We start from the raw sequence: 17,991 nt of genomic DNA on the forward strand, positions 1-17,991 counted from the left end.
GTACCAAGAGGTGATAAAGAATATGTCTTCGAACATGTCATAGCTTTACAAGCTACCCTCAAATCCATTAGACCATCATAGATGGTTGTAAAGAGAGGCTCACTGAAGTGGACCAGAGAATGGGATGCCTGAAAGATCCCAAAAGTGCACAATGAAGTTGAAATACTGCCCACTAGTGTAAAATAAGAAAGCCTGCCCACTGGCAGATCTAACTTGAATCAAATGAAGGAATGACTAAAATCCTTAAAAGGGAGCCAGGAGAACAGCATGTTAACTTCCTTCTGACTTGCATATCATTGCAATTGAAGATAAAGGATTTGATTTAGCGATTGGGCACATTGCAGTTTGCACTTCAAAACCTGTTGAGAGCATGCCCCCACTACTTATAAGAGAGCTTTTTTGTCTCCAGCACCCAGGGGAAGATCTGAGGCTTGCTAGAGACTTAGACTGTATTTGGTAAGAATATTTCAAGGTAATCAGCTTACAACTATGGATGTAGAAATAGACTCTCAATGCTAGACATTCTAGTTTGTTAATGTAAACCAACATCTCCAGGAGAAAGGATTCAAGTTTTTTTGCACTATGGTATCCAGCCAAAAAAGATCCTAAATGGTGAAAAAGCTAGATTAGTTAATGCTCCAGAAAAGGCAGATAAATGATTTAATTCCTATGAAGATGTGGATAATTTACAAAGAACTGCTGGAGGGACAGGTTGCTCCCCAGGAAGAAGAGGAGAAAGATGGAAAGGACAATACAGAAGAGACTGCAGTGGAGAACTGTCTTTCTAAATTGCATTGTTGGTTATTTTCTTCTTTGCTGAAGGAATTGGCTTAATTAGAAGGGAATGAAAAATGTTTGTCTTTCTTACCCTGGAAAAATTGATCGAAGCTTTGCACCTAACTCCTATTTCCTTCATGGGTTGAACCATTAATTTTGATTGATTAAGTTTGAATCTGAACTTCACATCTCAGACCCATCTGTAGTATCTGTAATGAACAGGATATTAAGATATAAAGTAATTATGGCTCTTTACACCACATTTACTGAGTCTCTGACACTCTGTGTGGTACTGCTGTTTTACAGGACTGAGACCCAACACAGCATAATCAGTGCAGCCTAGAGCTTCACATAGCCCTGGCTGAATATTTTGTGCCCAACATAGTATATGATGACCAGTAAAATAAGCAACAGGAAAACAGGACTCAGTCCTGCAGTTTTCAGCTTATAAAAGTTATGTGTTAATGGACAAGACGGTGCTCAAGAATACATAGCATAGTTCCTGAGTTTTGCAGGCCCATTGTAACTTGTTTTCTTAGGCAGACTATATGGAACATTAAGCTACTTAGTCATAACTGGTGAGGACACATTCTGCTTGGAGGAGTTAAGCATGATTCAGATAGCACTAATATGAAACATATTATTCTAGGCTGACCCAAGATGTGGCATTCTGTAGCTGTACCATGTTTGATCCATGGAATTGTTTTGATGCAAGGACTCTCTGACAGCAGGTCAAATGACCATCCTGAATGTATATGAATATTGTAAGTAATGTATTAAAGAGAGAGTTGGGTCGGGGGAATCTCTGAGAAACAATGAAATATACATTATTAATTCACCTTATTTGGTGGAATAAACTGACAGAGGCTATAATAAATAATGCCTCACAGTTCAGATTCCTTGAAAATATCCCACCAGAAACTACGTCCAGTAAAACCCCCTAATAGTAAATACATGGCCTAGGAAAGCCTTCAAAAAATGAAAACCTGTTGGCAGTCTGAGACCAAAGCCTTTGATTTTTTTTTTTTCTTCCTGCAGAGTGAAATAATTCAATACAGGGGGTACCCTAGTGAAGAGCATGATGATGTGACAGCAGACGGCTATATCCTTAGTGTTAACAGAATTCTTCATGAGAAAGTAAATGCTGACAACACAGGTAAAATTTATGTCCGTATTAAATAGGAAACTTGTTGTAACCTTAAATTCCTCCCTCTCTTAAATATGACCTAGATTACAGCAATACATACAGGAGGTTTTCAGGGGTCTTAGCAAATTCTGCAAATCTAAAGATGGGGTTCTACTATTGTTACGGGGAGCCAGTATTTTTCTCTATAGTTTTAGTTTTATGGGGATGTTTGTGGTGTAGAATATAAATTTTAATTTCTATAATATGCATGAAAGAAAGGATTTGTGGCTATAAAAATTAAGCCTAGAAGTTTTTGAATGTTTTTGCTGACAGACATACTAGTCTTCATTTCATATCAGTTTACTGACTGACAATGAACAAAAGTTCCTTATACATCAACTGAACCATCTTGTATTTCCATCCCTTATGCTACTGTTCTTCCTAAGCATTTCAGCAGGCATTCTGTCTGCTCTGCATGGATGTGTGTGATATTTTTGTGCAGAATGGAGGAGAGTTACCCCGAGTTACCTGAATGCTAGTTTTCCTGCATGTGACAGTCTAGTCCTGGCCTCCAGCTGTGGAAAAGTCCATCTGTAACTTCAGCATTGCAGGAATTAAACAATGTCCCTGCAAGGACCCTCAAACATGCCCATACCCTGCTTTCCACTCTTAGTCCCCATAGAGAACACATCAGCAGTGCAAATTGTCTTTATGGTAGGTGGCAGAAAATGCTGTAGAGAAGCACTCTAAAAGCTGCTAGAGGACCGTGAAGTGTATATGAGAACCAGGGAGAATAAAGATGCAGGTAAAGGTCTCCTAAAAGTCAAAGGAGTACTGGGCGGCGAGGGAGCACAAGAGGAAAAGTGGGAGCACTACATAGAAGTCAGAGAAAAGAGGGAGTAAGCAAAATCGGGAGACAAACTGAAGGCTGATGTGATGAAAGGCTTTTGCCTGTGTGGATGGGAAAACTGAGTCCCGGTAGTATGAACCTTTATGGGTGTGAAAAAGAGGCTAGGAGGACTGAAGTGCCACTGCTGCAATCTAAATGTTGAGGTCTAAGTGAATTGTTCTGCCTTGAGCAACATTATCTCTTGTCCAGAAGACGCACCAGCCACAAGTCTAAAACAGAGACCATCAGTCTGTAGGCTTTGTTGCTGTTCAGGGAACCTTTACAGTATGGGGGGACAGTAACTGTAGAAGTAATAGATAAAGGGGGAACCTTTACAGAATGGGGGGACAGTAACTGTAGAAGTAATAGATAAAGTATATTTAATTCATGCTGATATTGTATTGTTGTATAGTGTTTTTGTAAACTGCTGTTATCCCTCCAGTGAGACTGGTACTGGGTTTTCTGTCTCTTTTTCTTTGTGCAGTCTCCCAAATTTATGATGTTTTTTGACTAACTCCTGTCATTTATAAGTCTGAAAATAAGTCATTTGGAGTAAGCAAAAACCTAACAGATTTTCCAAATTTTTTGGTATCCATTTCAAACGTAAACCACTAAGCCATCAGTATTATTATAGACATATATGAACATCATTCATATAAAAGCTTCATACGTTTGTCTGAATGCTGTGTAAATTTCGGTTACTGTTTTAGTTTAATGTTTGCCTATGTAATGTGAAAACCAATCTCTTCCTTGGCATCCACTGTTCATCTTCTTCGTAGTGCTCTTTGGAGATGGTTTCTTTTGAAGTAGTATAAAGCTTCTTCTTCTGTCAATCTATTTTTGCACACTTAATTTTGAGTCACTGCAGATGCAAGCTTTTTGTCAGAATTTGCTGACTGAGTGACATGGAGATGGTTCAATTTTAATGAAGATCCTCTGGAAACCAGCCAGGTTTCAGAACCCTGCCTGGGAGGCAGGTTTCCAATGGACACATGCTTAATTTCCTGTCCCCTTGCCCACCTTGGCTCCTCTGAAGCCCAGGTTTCCAGGGCACACAGCTCCAGGGCAGCCTACCAGGTGGACTGCTCTGAAGCCAGGACTCCATTCCCTTTTGTGGATAAATCTGAAATTTTGGGGATTTGTTCCGAATTGAAATGAAACCATATTTCAAAATAGTGAAATCCTCTGCAAAATGGAATACCTTTCTGTGCCAGCTGTATTAATTTTGTAGAGAAATCATTTAACTAGCCTCAGTTGTAAATAGACCTTTTGGCTGTTAGATCGGAGGGCTTTAATTGTATATAGTAGACCAGATGTATGCTAAGGACATGAGCTACGCTGTCAGCTTTAAACTGCTTGTTGGAGTACCAGGGCTGGTGAAATGTTTCTATCACATCAATTTATGGAAAGGAAGGGGGGAGAGATGGGCCTCTGGTGGTGGAAGACTGTGGCTGGTAGGTTCCAGAGCAGGAGTGAGTGGTTGTTTGGTTTGGAGGAGAAGGGGACTGAGAGTTTGGTGGTGAACTTAGTCAAGATTGTGGTGAAGGCTAGAAATGCTCTTTGGTAGTGGCATCCCCTCCTAGCCATTCAAACCCTTTTGGTCCCTGGAACCACTTTCTCTGCAGCAAGACATTAAGTGATTCCCCTTCTGGTCTTGAGCTGCTAGTTTTCCTGAAGTGGAAGGGAAGGCTCCTTTACCTACTAGTGTACTTCAGATATCAGCTCTTTGGGACAAGTGTTCACAACTGAGATCGAGCTGGGATGATTGGCAGATACTTATTTATTCTAGGTCACTTACACAAAACTGTGTGTATATATGAGTGCTGCATATATCACTTATCAGAAGCTACTGAATGGGGAATAAACATGGACACTGAGTGTGGGGGAGAGCAAGAGAAACTAATGCAGTGAGATACTGATATTATGGGAACAGGTGTGGAGTACCTGAGGAAACGGAGCCCAATTGCTTGCATTCTCTCCAATAGACAACAAAATCCTGGATCCAATAATCAGAGTGATGCTCACTAACCTAAGATACAACCAGACATGTACTGCTTGGAGCCTAAACTACATATCAAAATCAAATCATTTGAAAATCAAGTACAATAGGACTAATCCTGAAAGATACTCTCTGTTTGCATGTAGCTATGGTAATAGCAAGCCTTTCTCTTAAATCTTCTCTAAAGATTTCTATATTTAGTAGTGATGCATTTGAGAAACACCATTTTCCCCTGACACTTTTCTTGGGTTTAGACCCACTTGCACAAAAAATGAAAGGGGTCTATGCAATCTTCCTACTGTAAGGACATATGTCTTTTTAAATTAAAATCCTTTAAAATACAGTCCTTGGCAATTCAACAAATCTCTCTCCAGAGGTTAATGCTAGATTTAGGAATTTGACTATGAAGCATGAGTGTTGTTTCATTATCAGCGTCACAGAAGTTTTGCTTGTGTGGAATATTTGGTGTCTCTCTCTCTCTCTCTCTCTCTCTCTCTCTCTTTCGGGTCCGAAGCCTGTTGTGTTTCTGCATCATGGTTTACTTGCAGATGGTACCAGTTGGATCATTAATCTGGCCACAAACAGCCTGGGCTTCATTCTAGCAGATGCGGGCTATGATGTTTGGATAGGAAATAGCAGAGGGAACACTTGGTCCAGACGACACATAAACCTTTCAGTGCACCAAGAGGAATTCTGGGCTTTCAGGTAGACTGTAGTTTTGGGGAAAACTATGACATGACCAATTTATTTTGTTTTATAAAGTGATGCTGGGAATCCATTGTCCTGATAAAGTAAGAAGTAAGCCAAAACACTAATTTCTAATTTCACAATTTATAGCTGGATTTTCAGACGAGTTGAAATCTCCAGCTCCATTGAAGTCAATTGGAGTTGGAGTTGCTAAGCATCTAAAAAAATCAGGCCTTGAGATGTCAGACTGCACCTTCAGAATTAGTGGACACACACAAACACGTAGGTCGTATTGTCTTTCTCTGTTGATACCGTATTTGGAGTTCTCTGGGGATGAACACTAAAATTATTGTGGTACATGATAAATCCGTTAAGTCAAATTACTGACTGTATTGTGTGAATTTACGAAAGGAGTAAAACGGTTCTGCACAACCCTGCAACCCTGGCACTAAAAACAGCTGCAGTTGCAAAATACAAGTTTGGTTAGTATCTAAAACAATGTGTTCTTCTTTTAAACACAGTTAGTGCCTATGATCTATATTGTTTGGTGTAGCTGGAACAGAGTTTAAATATAGGTTTCAGAGTAACAGCCGTGTTAGTCTGTATTCGCAAAAAGAAAAGGAGTACCTGTGGCACCTTAGAGACTAACCAATTTATTTGAGCATAAGCATCCGATGAAGTGAGCTGTAGCTCACGAAAGCTTATGCTCAAATAAATTGGTTAGGTGCCACAAGTCCTCCTTTTCTTTTTAGTTTAAATATAGTTCCTTATGTCAGTTCCTGGCCCAGTGTAGAGGGGACTAAAAACATCTGAGGTGCTTGGGGGGAATAATATGGAGAAGCTTGTAGTGCTATGACTGTTTTTCAGTTCTAAGGCTTTTGGTGTTCAAATGCAGACAATTACACAACTGACATAAAGATGATCACCCTTCCTTTTATAGCTATGATGAAATGGCTAAATATGACCATCCAGCTGTGATAGATTTTATTGTGCAGAAAACTGGACAAGAGAAACTGTATTATGTTGGACATTCAGAAGGCACCACGACAGGTGAGTTGAGGGGAATGCAGTGTCTGTCGTTAACAATTGAACTCTCTGTCCTTTGAAGTCTAGATCTCTTCCACCTCCCCCAGCCCGCTACACACACACACACACACACACACACACACACACACACACACACACACACACACACACACACACACACACACACACACTTTCCGCTGTGCTGGAGATATCACATGTGACCAGAGGGGAACTTTTTAGGGCAATATCATGTTCTGATAGCTGTGTCATCTGAACGTCACGTTCTGGTTTTTGACTTGCTCATCACCGTCACCAATAACGCTGATCCAGCTGGAGTGTGTGGTTAAGGTGAAATTAAGGTGTACACCATGAAGTGCAGACTGTGCTCTTGGGTTTGTCCACATTAGAAAGAAAGTGTTAGGTCACGTTTTAACAATACATGTCCACAAGCAGATTACATTTTAAAATACCATTGCCCTGTCTTCTCTAGGTTTAGAATTTCATAGTAGCTGCCACATAGTAAAATAAACCATTTTATCCTAGGGTGGACAGGAACATAGAAATTCAGTTAAGAATTCTGTTGATACGTGAACCACAGTAGCAGCCCACTCAGCATCACAATAGTTATTCGGTTTCTGCAGTGCTAATGAGTAATAAATGCTTATTTCTTTTGCTCAGATAAGCAAATCTGGGCCTGCCAATACCAAGGAAGGACATCTAAGTAGGAGGTGCCATTCTGACAGTTGTTCTTCTGACTATAATCACGCTTTAAGGAAAACCTGAAGTATGCACACAGGACACTATTTATTTACAAGCCAGCAAAACTTTGTTCCACAACAGTGTTTTATTAAGCAAGGCAAAGGCACTAAATTCCATTCAAGTTACTTTAATCTGAAAGACAGTTTCAGACTGAAAGTGTCGTCATCTTATCTTCATACTTCAATGGGGGTTTTTGCAATGTGTCGACTGCAAATGTAGCTAGGGAATGTTTACATTGTAAACAGCCTGTGTTTTCAATTGACCCTTTAAAAATTCTCAACATTTCTGTTCTCCTTTCACTTTGTAAAATAGTTTTCACAAAATCTAAACATTGTGCTTGAACTCCTTGCAATAGTAACTTGTACATCTCTTTCTTCATTTTCAGCTTTCATAGCATTTTCAACCATGCCCCAGCTGGCTCAAATAATCCCAATGTATTTTGCCTTCGCTCCTATAGCCACACTTAAATATGCCCAAAGCCTGTTGACAAAGCTTGCGTTGCTTCCCGATGCAGTGATCAAGGTAGGTGATTTTTTTTAGACAGAATATCTGTTAACCAAAGTTAGTTGGACTTTTTGGTGGGGATTCTAAAACCCATTAGGACAGAACAGTTAAAATGAAGTAAGACATTCTAGGATTTCCAGAGATTTTACTGTGTAAATTTGCACAAATATTAAAACTAGTCACATATCTTAATCCATAATCTGTGTTTACTGTGCTAAAATTTACCCATAAAGTATATTATAGCAGAATTAGGAAACCAATTAGAGGGATGGGCAGACTTCAGAGTCATGGGGGAATGAAAAAATCTTGGACTATTCAGAGAGTGTATGAATAAAAGGAGACATGAGAGGTTTATCAAATAGAAAATGGTGTTGAGGTTATAACAAAGCATTGCCACTTACCTCTTTTCCTAATACAAGAAAAAGGTAGCATTCAGTAAAACTGAAGGGCAACAAATCTAAAACTCTAAAAGGAAAAAGCTTAGCAGGGTTCAAAGGAGGATTAGGCATTTATATGGTTAATGAGTACATCCAGCTGTACTAGGTAAGGTACAAAACAAGGGATTTTCGCCTTATTGCTTCAGGCGTGTTGTTCCATGATTCTCTATTATAAGGATTCTAGTATCTCCCTCTGAAGTATGTGGTACTGCAGAGACCAGTAATGGTACTGGTTGAACCAGAGGTCTGATCTGGTATAGTAATGCCTATGCTCCTGTAGCTTGGCCAAAAGACGGAGGGATAGTGTGGTAGTTTGGCTGTGTCTGAAGGTTGTAAATACCAAGGAGGGAGAGGAATTACTTAAGTCTATCCAAAAGGCGTAAGTCGAAGGAAATAATTAAGGATTAGAAAATCTGAAGGAAAAATTCTTAACTGTGAGGACAATTGGAATGGCGAATAGTATTCCACTTCCTAATCATCTGAGTTATTTAAATGTGTATTGAACACAGAACTTGAATATACTGTAGGAGACATTCTTTGATTGGCAGATAGAGGGAAGGGCAGGTTTTATCTCCAATCTTTGTAATTTTACAGACTGTAGTTGGCGTAAAAGAATTCATACGACAGAATTTTTTTGCTGACTTGTTTGTTGCTGAATTTTGCAGCTTGGTCATGTTATCAGAGTTTTGTGGCAACCTCATGTCTGAGCTATGTGGATTATAGAGAAGAACTTAAATATGGTACGTCTAAACAACAATTGTTCCTCAGATATTTTTTGCAAAACAGATTTATCCTTGAAATTGCCAACATTGATTTGTGATAAATAAGTAGATCCATTCGTGAGATGAAACTTGTTATGAAATATAAATGTTTCCTTTCAGAGCTGAATATATGTGTATATAACACATGCCCCAGCTGGAACCTCTGTACAAAACGTGATTCACGGGAAACAGGTAGAACTTCTGAAATATAAAGTACCCTGCAATCATTATGTAACAATTGTACCTGATGTTTGAAAATTGATTTTAGGGCCAGTCTCCTATTCTATTGTCATAATTTATTCTCAGTGCCAACAATTTATCAATCAAGCTGGCATTGCCACATTGAAAGAACTAATCGTCCCTTAATCATACTTTTGTCTACCCTTAGTATATGTGGCTTAGTATATTCTGCAAGCAGAGAACTTGGCAGAGGCATGAACATAGCTAAATACAGAGCAACCTCACAGGGCAGCACTGCTAGTTTCTTTTTTCCCTGTATAATGTACAAATTAGCTTGCAAGTTAGTACTCGGTGCCAGTCCCCACCCAGGATACATGGAAATATAATCAACAAAATATCCTTTTTTTATCTCTATAAAGGAATGGTAGAGAAGACATGCCATTGTCTCAGTTCAGGGCAGCAGCAGCTGTATTCCCCCTCAGTGGTCCAGCAAGAGCACCCACTCTTAGGCTTCCAGCTCACCAGCCATTGGCTTTCTGGAGTGGAAATCCACATTGTCAATCCCTTTTGACCTGGGTATGTCCAGGCTGCACAGTTCCCTGCCTTCACTGTGTTATTCCCATCAGCGGCAGATTGCCCAAGGACACCTGCTTGCTTTCTCTTCAGAAACGGTTAACAGGTAAAATTGCTAGAGTTAGAAGGTACGACATAGCACTTCCTATGCAAGCCTACTTTAGTCTTAAGTTAAAAACACTACACAGAAAACCTGTTAAAACAATAAAAGAACCTACATGCATGCTAATAAACTCACCAGACATCACCCTAATATGGATTCTGCAGGAGCAGTCCTTCAACCCTGTCATAAATATAAAGGGAAGGGTAAACCCCTTTGAAATCCCTCCTGGCCAGGGGAAAGCTCCTCTCACCTGTAAAGGGTTAAGAAGCTAAAGGTAACCTCGCTGGCACCTGACCAAAATGACCAATGAGGAGACAAGATACTTTCATAAGCTGGGAGGAGGGAGAGAAACAAAGGGTCTGTGTCTGTCTGTATGCTGGGTCTTTGCCGGGGATAGACCAGGAATGGAGTCTTAGAACTTTTAGTAAGTAATCTAGCTAGGTATGTGTTAGATTCTGATTTCTTTAAATGGCTGAGAAAAGAATTGTGCTGAATAGAATAACTATTTCTGTCTGTGTATCTTTTTTGTAACTTAAGGTTTTGCCTAGAGGGGTTCTCTATGTTTTTGAATCTAATTACCCTGTAAGATATCTACCATCCTGATTTTACAGGGGGGATTTCTTTATTTCTATTTACTTCTATTTTTTATAAAAAGTCTTCTTGTAAGAAAACTGAATGCTTTTTCATTGTTCTCAGATCCAAGGGTTTGGGTCTGTGGTCACCTATGCAAATTGGTGAGGCTTTTTATCCAACATTTCCCAGGAAAGGGGGGTTGCAAGTGTTGGGAGGATTGTTCATTGTTCTTAAGATCCAAGGGTCTGGGTCTGTAGTCACCTAGGCAAATTGGTGAGGCTTTTTACCAAACCTTGTCCAGGAAGTGGGGTGCAAGGTTTTGGGAAGTATTTTGGGGGGAAGGACGCGTCCAAACAGCTCCTCCCCAGTAACCAGTATTAGTTTGGTGGTGGTAGCGGCCAGTCCAAGGACAACGGGTGGAATATTTTGTACCTTGGGGAAGTTTTGACCTAAGCTGGTAAAGATAAGCTTAGGAGGTTTTTCATGCAGGTCCCCACATCTGTACCCTAGAGTTCAGAGTGGGGGAGGAACCTTGACAAACCCCCACTCAGGGGATTCCTTGTGGTCACAAGTTCATCACAGTTTAAGCTCAGAACAAGCACTCAGTCTTACATGACCTCAATAGGCCAAGTCCTTCCAACCCTCCCCTAAGGATTGGGGCCTTCCATAGGCCAGCGATCCTGTTCATTTGTTGGATCAGGGAGAAGGTCCTGAGTCAATCTAATCCCAGTTTATTTATCCTAAAATCCTTTCTTTGTTGGACCCTGGAGAATCCAGTTTGAAGTAAATTATGCAAACCTCTGCAGTGGCTTGTTTCAAAGGCTAACTTTGTGGGGGCAAATTCAGTAACAATTTTTTTCCTTGTTTTAGTTAAAACATGTACATTTGATTTTAATTTTTACTCTAGGCAATTAAAAGTAGTAAACTGAAAGCTTATGACTGCGAAATACCATCTAACAAAGTCCACTATGATCAGGTAAGGTAAAATGTGAAAACATTTTAGTATTTTCACTTTAAAAAACTGTAAAAAAAAAAAAAAAAAAAAAAAAAAGAGAGTGGGCATCATACTATCCCATTTGACAGCAAAAGCTATGGTAGCCAAGCAAAAGCTATACTTTAAAAAAAATTCCATATAAGGGGACAAATTATGTTCTCATTTATACCAGTATAAATCCAGAGAAATTCCACTGAATTTACTGTCCTCTATTTAAAAAAAACCACACACTTAACATATTTATGTAGTAAGTCACCAGTATACATTTGTATCTCTGTGCCTATGGTTATAATAGAGCATATTTTAAAATAAGGTCTAATTTATTTCAAAGCAGAAAAAAACTAGTTGGAATTTTCTTACTTTTCCATCCAATTTGAATCTCTAATCTCAAATATAAAATCTGTTGTGTTCATGTCTGATCAATTACTGTTGGTTTCTTTAAAAGAACTAGGAAACTCAGTTACAAAAATGATGCATCCCAATTTCCTGGTTGAAAATTCAAATGAAAATATCTGGAAAGTTGAAACTTGTGGTCCACAACACTCCTTGTTCTTAATCCAACTGTAAATTCTAGTTCGGATAGAGTACAGAAATATAAATGAAGTCGTTGCTAATACCATTATATTATTGCTAAAAACCTGCTGGGTTGCGTACCAGTCAGAAAGGAGACCAGTCTGTTTGGAGGAATTCGAGTTTTGTCTGCTGGGTCATTGGGGGCTGCAAGGAGGTGCAGGATATTTGAAGCATGAAAAGACTCAAAAGCAAGTCTTTGGCTTCCGCTAGCAAGAGGCATAGCACCTCCTCAGAGAGAGCTGAGTTTTTAACTGGAAGAAAAGCAGTTTAGACATTGCCTGGAAGCTCAGCGGTTGTGCTCTGAAGACTCATCTGATGGAAAAATATTGTGGTGATGAATCAATGTAGCCCTCTAGATACGATATATATATAATCTTACTTGAATATCTCATCCTTACTTCCAAACATTTTACAGTCATAAGATGAGAGGAAAAGAGGTGTTCAGGTAAAATGTAAAGAAGGCTTGTCTACATGGAGCAGTAAAGTGGACTATGCAGGTGTGATTTATAAAGCACACTAACAAGTAGCAGATTAATTGGTCCATATAGATCCTGCTGGTGTGAACTAAAAGTTCTCAGTGCACTAGGGAACTTTTAGTTCACACCAGCAAGGTCTACAGGGACCTATTAATGAGCAACACATTAGTGCACTTTAGAAATCACACTCTGAACATCTGCATTATTGCTCTACATAGATAAGCTCTCAGTGGCTCAGAAACTCTAGATACAAAACCAGGCTTGTGAGAAGGAAACAGAAGAGATCCTGAATTTTGGTTTCTTTTTTGTTTTGTTTTTATCTTGTCTGAGTATCCTGAAGTCTCTCACCTGCTGTGTGATTGTTCCTTTGAAAATGTCCTCTATATGTGGCAGCAGACTACGATAGTGGAGGTTTCAGTGTAAGGTTTAGGTGTAACTTCTGAGGTCATTAAAATTCTACAACACATTGAATAAGAATGCGTTCTTTCAGAGCCAGAAATTGATGAAACTCGTGTGAGAACACTCATTTTAAGCTCTCTCTCTATTGTCATCAAAATTGTGATATTTAAGTTACAATTATTACACATCATGTTTAATTTGAATTATTTTCTCTTTCAAGAACTACCGTAAATCATTATAAAGTTCTTTGTTTAAAATAGTCTTCTAGTAATGTGTAACTGATTGTTCATTGCATTCCAATCCAAACTTGTTTTCTTTTGTGAAATCTTTTTTTTTTTTTTAAGGATATTCCGCCTTTATACAATGTGACAGACATGCAAGTCCCAACTGCGATGTGGAGTGGTGGAAATGACTGGCTCGCTGACCCTACGGATGTTGCCTTTTTGTTCCCACAAGTCACTAATCTGGTTTACCACAAGGTGATTCCTGACTAGAACCACCTGGATTTCATCTGGGGCCTTGATGCACCTGAGCGCGTGTATAATGAAATCCTCGACTTGATGAGGAAGAATACTTAAAAATATGGCTTTGGGATCAAGGATTATATTCATTTCTGTTGATATCTGTCTTATTTGGTTTTTAATGAATTACAAAACTCTTATATGTAACAATCTATACTTGATGAATTTACTTTACTTTAATAAAATTCTCTTTAATGAACTTCAGTATTAGGGGAGCAGCACAAATGTATCCAAAGAAGGGAAATATTGAGTTGCAGTATACAATGCATATGCATTGTAAATGTAAATCTTTTGTTTTTCTAATGTGCCAAGTTTTAGAAATAAAGCACATCATGGACAGGCATGAAGGTCTGGTTCCAAGATAATTCTTTCACTCTGGTGTCTAGATGACCTTTTCTATAAAATTTAATTGAGGGTATGGGAGACAACTGATAAATATGGCTAGACATGCAATCACAATGGTACCAATTCACACTTGAAGAAAAGGAGTACTTGTGGCACCTTAAAGAATAACAAATTTATTAGAGCATAAGCTTTCGTGAGCTACAGCTCATTTAATCAGATTCACACTTGGTTTACTTTGAGTATGTGCATCATTCCTTTGACATTAGTGGAGCTACACTGACCTAATGCAGCCGATGATCAGGACTAGAGACTTTATTTCATCACCCCAATCATCTGACCAGGGTCAGTCCTTACTGCTGTCACAGGACTGAGGTAATGAACTGACCCAAATGATTACTAATACAGACCACAAAGAGGTGTAATTAGTTTGTTGAATGAGAGTGCAGGGAAAAGGTAGAGTTATTTTGAGGATTGTTCTACATATGCAAAATAAATAAATGTGAAACAAATCTCCAGATCTGTTGTATGTTATCTCTGTTTACCTACCTTTGCATTCAACACAAATAGAGCTTAAATATTCAAATTCTAGATGTGTTCTTTTTTTTTTAATAAGGGATCAGAAAGGAAGAATCTGATACAATGAATCTTGAAATACAGATATAGGAAAGTATCAGAGGGGTAACTGTGTTAGTCGGTATCCACAAAAACAACATGGAGTCCGGTGGCCACTAGACTCCTCATTTTTGTAGATATAGGAAAGACAATCTGACAGTTACAAGATTTTATTATCTAATTCTTAATTCAATGTGAAAAGAGATTTATAATATTAACATGTGGCCTAGATTTTTAGGTATATGTCTATATAGTGTGGTGGTAGGGCTGATTACTTCAATCTTAACTCTTCATTTTCTGACTCTGGAGTTCATATTTCTCAAAATAAACTCCCAGGAATCCAGGGTGGCAGACTTACTCTCTACAGGGAGGAATCTGCCAGTATCACTTCTCACTGGGCCCTGGGCTGGGAGCTGGTGGAGTGGGAGTGCATTGGTCCCCTTACCATACCCCACTTAAGGGCAAAAGCCCAGATGCAGGAGGAAGGCCCTAACAGTCTTAGTTTGGGGTCAGGGACCAGACATCACTTCTGAAACTCCATCTGCCTCAGAGAGAGAGAGAGTGTGTGGAGGACAAGTGCGCACTAACCACTACACTACCTAGCCCCCGAGGACCCTATCACAGGCTAATGGCCACTAAGTTCAGTTCTGATAAGATCACAAAGAAAGTTTCCTGAAGGCAGTTTCCAAGATCCAACAAACTGGACACTCTTTGTAGGTGTATGTCAGTGAAACAAGGACAATATCTACTCTGTGGGTAGAATTATGGCCTCACTGAAGTCAGTGGGAGTTTTGCCATGGTCTATAATGTAGCCAGGTTTACACCCTGTGTGTAGGCGTATGTCAGTGAAATGGGCACAGGGAGCTCCTAGAAGTGATCTGAGATTGGTTATCAGTTGTTACTCCATGTCTGTCTATGTGCCGGGTCATTCATGCCTTTCTGTAAAAACTCTCTGTCAAATGATTGTTTGACACCACTTACTAACTACATGAGCTGAACATCTGGCCCTCGATGCCTCTATTTGGCAGGACACTTGGTAAAACTGAGATACATCTCTCCATGTATTTATAATTTACATATTAATCTTAGAAATATCAAATGCAGTAGGAGTAATACTGGTTAGTATTCAGCCACACATGGTAAGACATTTTCTTTGAAACTTTCAAAATAGAGAGCTTAGAGCATGTCAGTAATGTTGTTTTACAGACATTTGTTATCATATTACAGACTCTAACACAAGAGATGAGGAAGAGAAGTTCTTTTTAGGTCCTGAAAACTCAGTTACTAGTACATGGCTACTGTCAATACAAATTCATTACTTTTAGCACTTGATGCTAGACTGGAAGTCTGAGACACACAATGTCTAACTTTATGGATGTCACTTTGTTAGCAGTGTCACAAAATATTTTTTTTGTTACATATATTCAGTGCATCTCTCTTTCAGGTACCAAGCCTGTTGTGTTTCTGCAGCATTGTTTGCTTACAGATGGTACCAGTTGGATCATTAATCTGGCCACAAACAGCCTGGGCTTCATTCTAGCAGATGCTGGCTATGATGTTTTGATAGTAGAGGAATGTCACCTAGAAGACAAGACCCTTTCAGTGAGCCAAGAGAAACACTGGGCTTTCAGGTATTATTACTATTTTTTTCTGTAATTGTAGTGCCCTGTGAACCCCAATCAGGATCGGGGCCCCACTGTACTGGGTGCAGACACAGTAAAAGGCAGTGCCTGCCTCAAAGAATTTACTAGCTCAATAAAGAAAAGGCATGACAGGTGGGTGGATGAGCAGAGAAGGAAAGGAGAAGGTAACAGTAGTAGGAATATCACGTTATGTATATTTGCTATTTGCATAATTTTGCAGATTTCAAGGTTTTTTCAAAATATTAAGTGGTTAACAAGCAAATTGCCTAATCATTAGTATTAGGAAGTGTATCAAAGACTTCACGGTAAAGGTTCATCTTGGGAGAGATTTGTAGAAGGACAGAATAATGGCTGAGTAAATTGATTTGCAGAGGGTGACTCATGTAATGGGCAGCAGGGAAGAAAGGCCAAACATGTTTGTGGTAAAGGTGGACAGCTGTGCAAAGGTGCAACAGAGGGCAGCATTGTTGTGCAGCTGGAGGGATGGGGGAAGGGTAAAACTTCCTGAAATAGAAAAGTGGAGCTGAGCTGCAAAGGGCCTTGAAGGTGAGGATCAACCATTTGTGTTTGATGTGGTGTAGAAGGGGCACCTAGTGGAGGGAGTTGAATGCACGGTGTAGGGCACAGTCAAAGCAACGAATGAAGAAGACTGTTTTCACGGCAGCATTTTGAATGGACCTAAATGAGATGAGACAGGAGTTAGGGAGGTCAGACAGTATGTTGCAATAGTCAGGAATAGAGATAAGGCTGTAGACTCTATTTCTGAAAAATTATGAGGTGAACAGCTAATCTGTTGAAAGACAAACCAATCAGGTCCCTTACGGAGTAGGGCTGTGACATTACGGTCCCCATTCAGTGAAAAGATGAACCAAGAATAAAGAATGAGTGTGTTTCTCATATTTCCTACACAGTGCTTGGATTTTCAAATAGTTGTGAGCACTTACACGTAAACATAGATATTATGGGATATATATTTGACATCATATGACTTGCATTTGACTACATTGTGAATTTGTGAAAAGAACAAATAATTCAACACTTGTTTTAATTGTGTGCTGTCACCAGACATTATAATTGGTAGAGACATTATTCAGAGATGACAACCGCATTTGCTCCGACCTCTCAGACAAACACCTACAAGATCTCTATCAAGCATCCTTACAACTACACTATCCACCTGCTGAAGTGAGGAAAAAGGTTGACAAAGCCAGAAGAGTACCCAGAAGTCACCTACTACAGGACAGGCCCAATAGAGAAAGTAACAGAACGCCACTAGCCGTCACCTTCAGCCTCCAACTAAAACCTCTCCAGCGCATCATCAAGGATCTACAACCTATCCTAAAGGACGATCACTCACTCTCACAGATTTTGGGAGACAGGCCAGTCCTTGCTTACAGACAGCTCCCCAACCTAAATCAAATACTCACCAGCAACCACACAACAGAACCACTAACCCAGGAACGTATCCTTGCAAAAAAGCCCGTTGTCAACTCTGTCCCCATATCTATTCAGGGAACACCATCACAGGGCCTAATCACATCAGCCACACTATCAGAGGCTTGTTCACCTGCACATCTATCAATGTGATATGTCATCATGTGCCAACAATGCCCCTCTGCCATGTACATTGGCTAAACCGGACAGTCTCTACGTAAAAGAATAAATGGGCACAAATCAGACGTCAAGAATTATAACATCCAAAAACCAGTTGGAGAACACTTCAATCTCCCTGGTCACTCGATTACAGACCTAAAAGTCGCAATACTACAACAAAAAAACTTCAAAAACAGACTCCAATGAGAGACTGCTGAATTGGAATTAATTTGTAAACTGGACACCATTAAATTAGGCTTAAATAACGACTGGGAGTGGATGGGTCATTACACAAAGTAAAACTATTTCCCCATGCTTATTTTCCCCCTACTGTTACTCACCCCTTCTTGCCAACTGTTGGAAATGGGCCATACTGATTATCACTACAAAAGGTCTTTTTTTTCTCCTGCTGATAATAGCCCACCTTAACTGATCACTCTC

At 39.5% G+C, this 17,991-nt stretch overlaps 1 protein-coding gene across 1 annotated transcript; it reads left to right on the plus strand.

Moving 5' to 3' along the window:
• The first annotated feature begins 1,085 nt into the window (after window positions 1–1,085).
• Window positions 1,086–14,310, plus strand: LOC140915201 (lipase member M-like). The gene is given in 9 exon segments (XM_073354776.1): window positions 1,086–1,541; window positions 1,816–1,933; window positions 4,251–4,258; window positions 5,306–5,496; window positions 6,419–6,528; window positions 7,649–7,785; window positions 9,104–9,157; window positions 11,302–11,370; window positions 13,181–14,310. Coding segments are annotated over 9 exon segments (936 nt in total). The 5' UTR covers window positions 1,086–1,526; the 3' UTR covers window positions 13,415–14,310.
• The last annotated feature ends 3,681 nt before the right edge of the window (window positions 14,311–17,991 follow it).

Source organism: Lepidochelys kempii, chromosome 7 (genome assembly GCF_965140265.1).
Source record: "Lepidochelys kempii isolate rLepKem1 chromosome 7, rLepKem1.hap2, whole genome shotgun sequence".
NCBI lineage: Eukaryota > Metazoa > Chordata > Testudines > Cheloniidae > Lepidochelys > Lepidochelys kempii.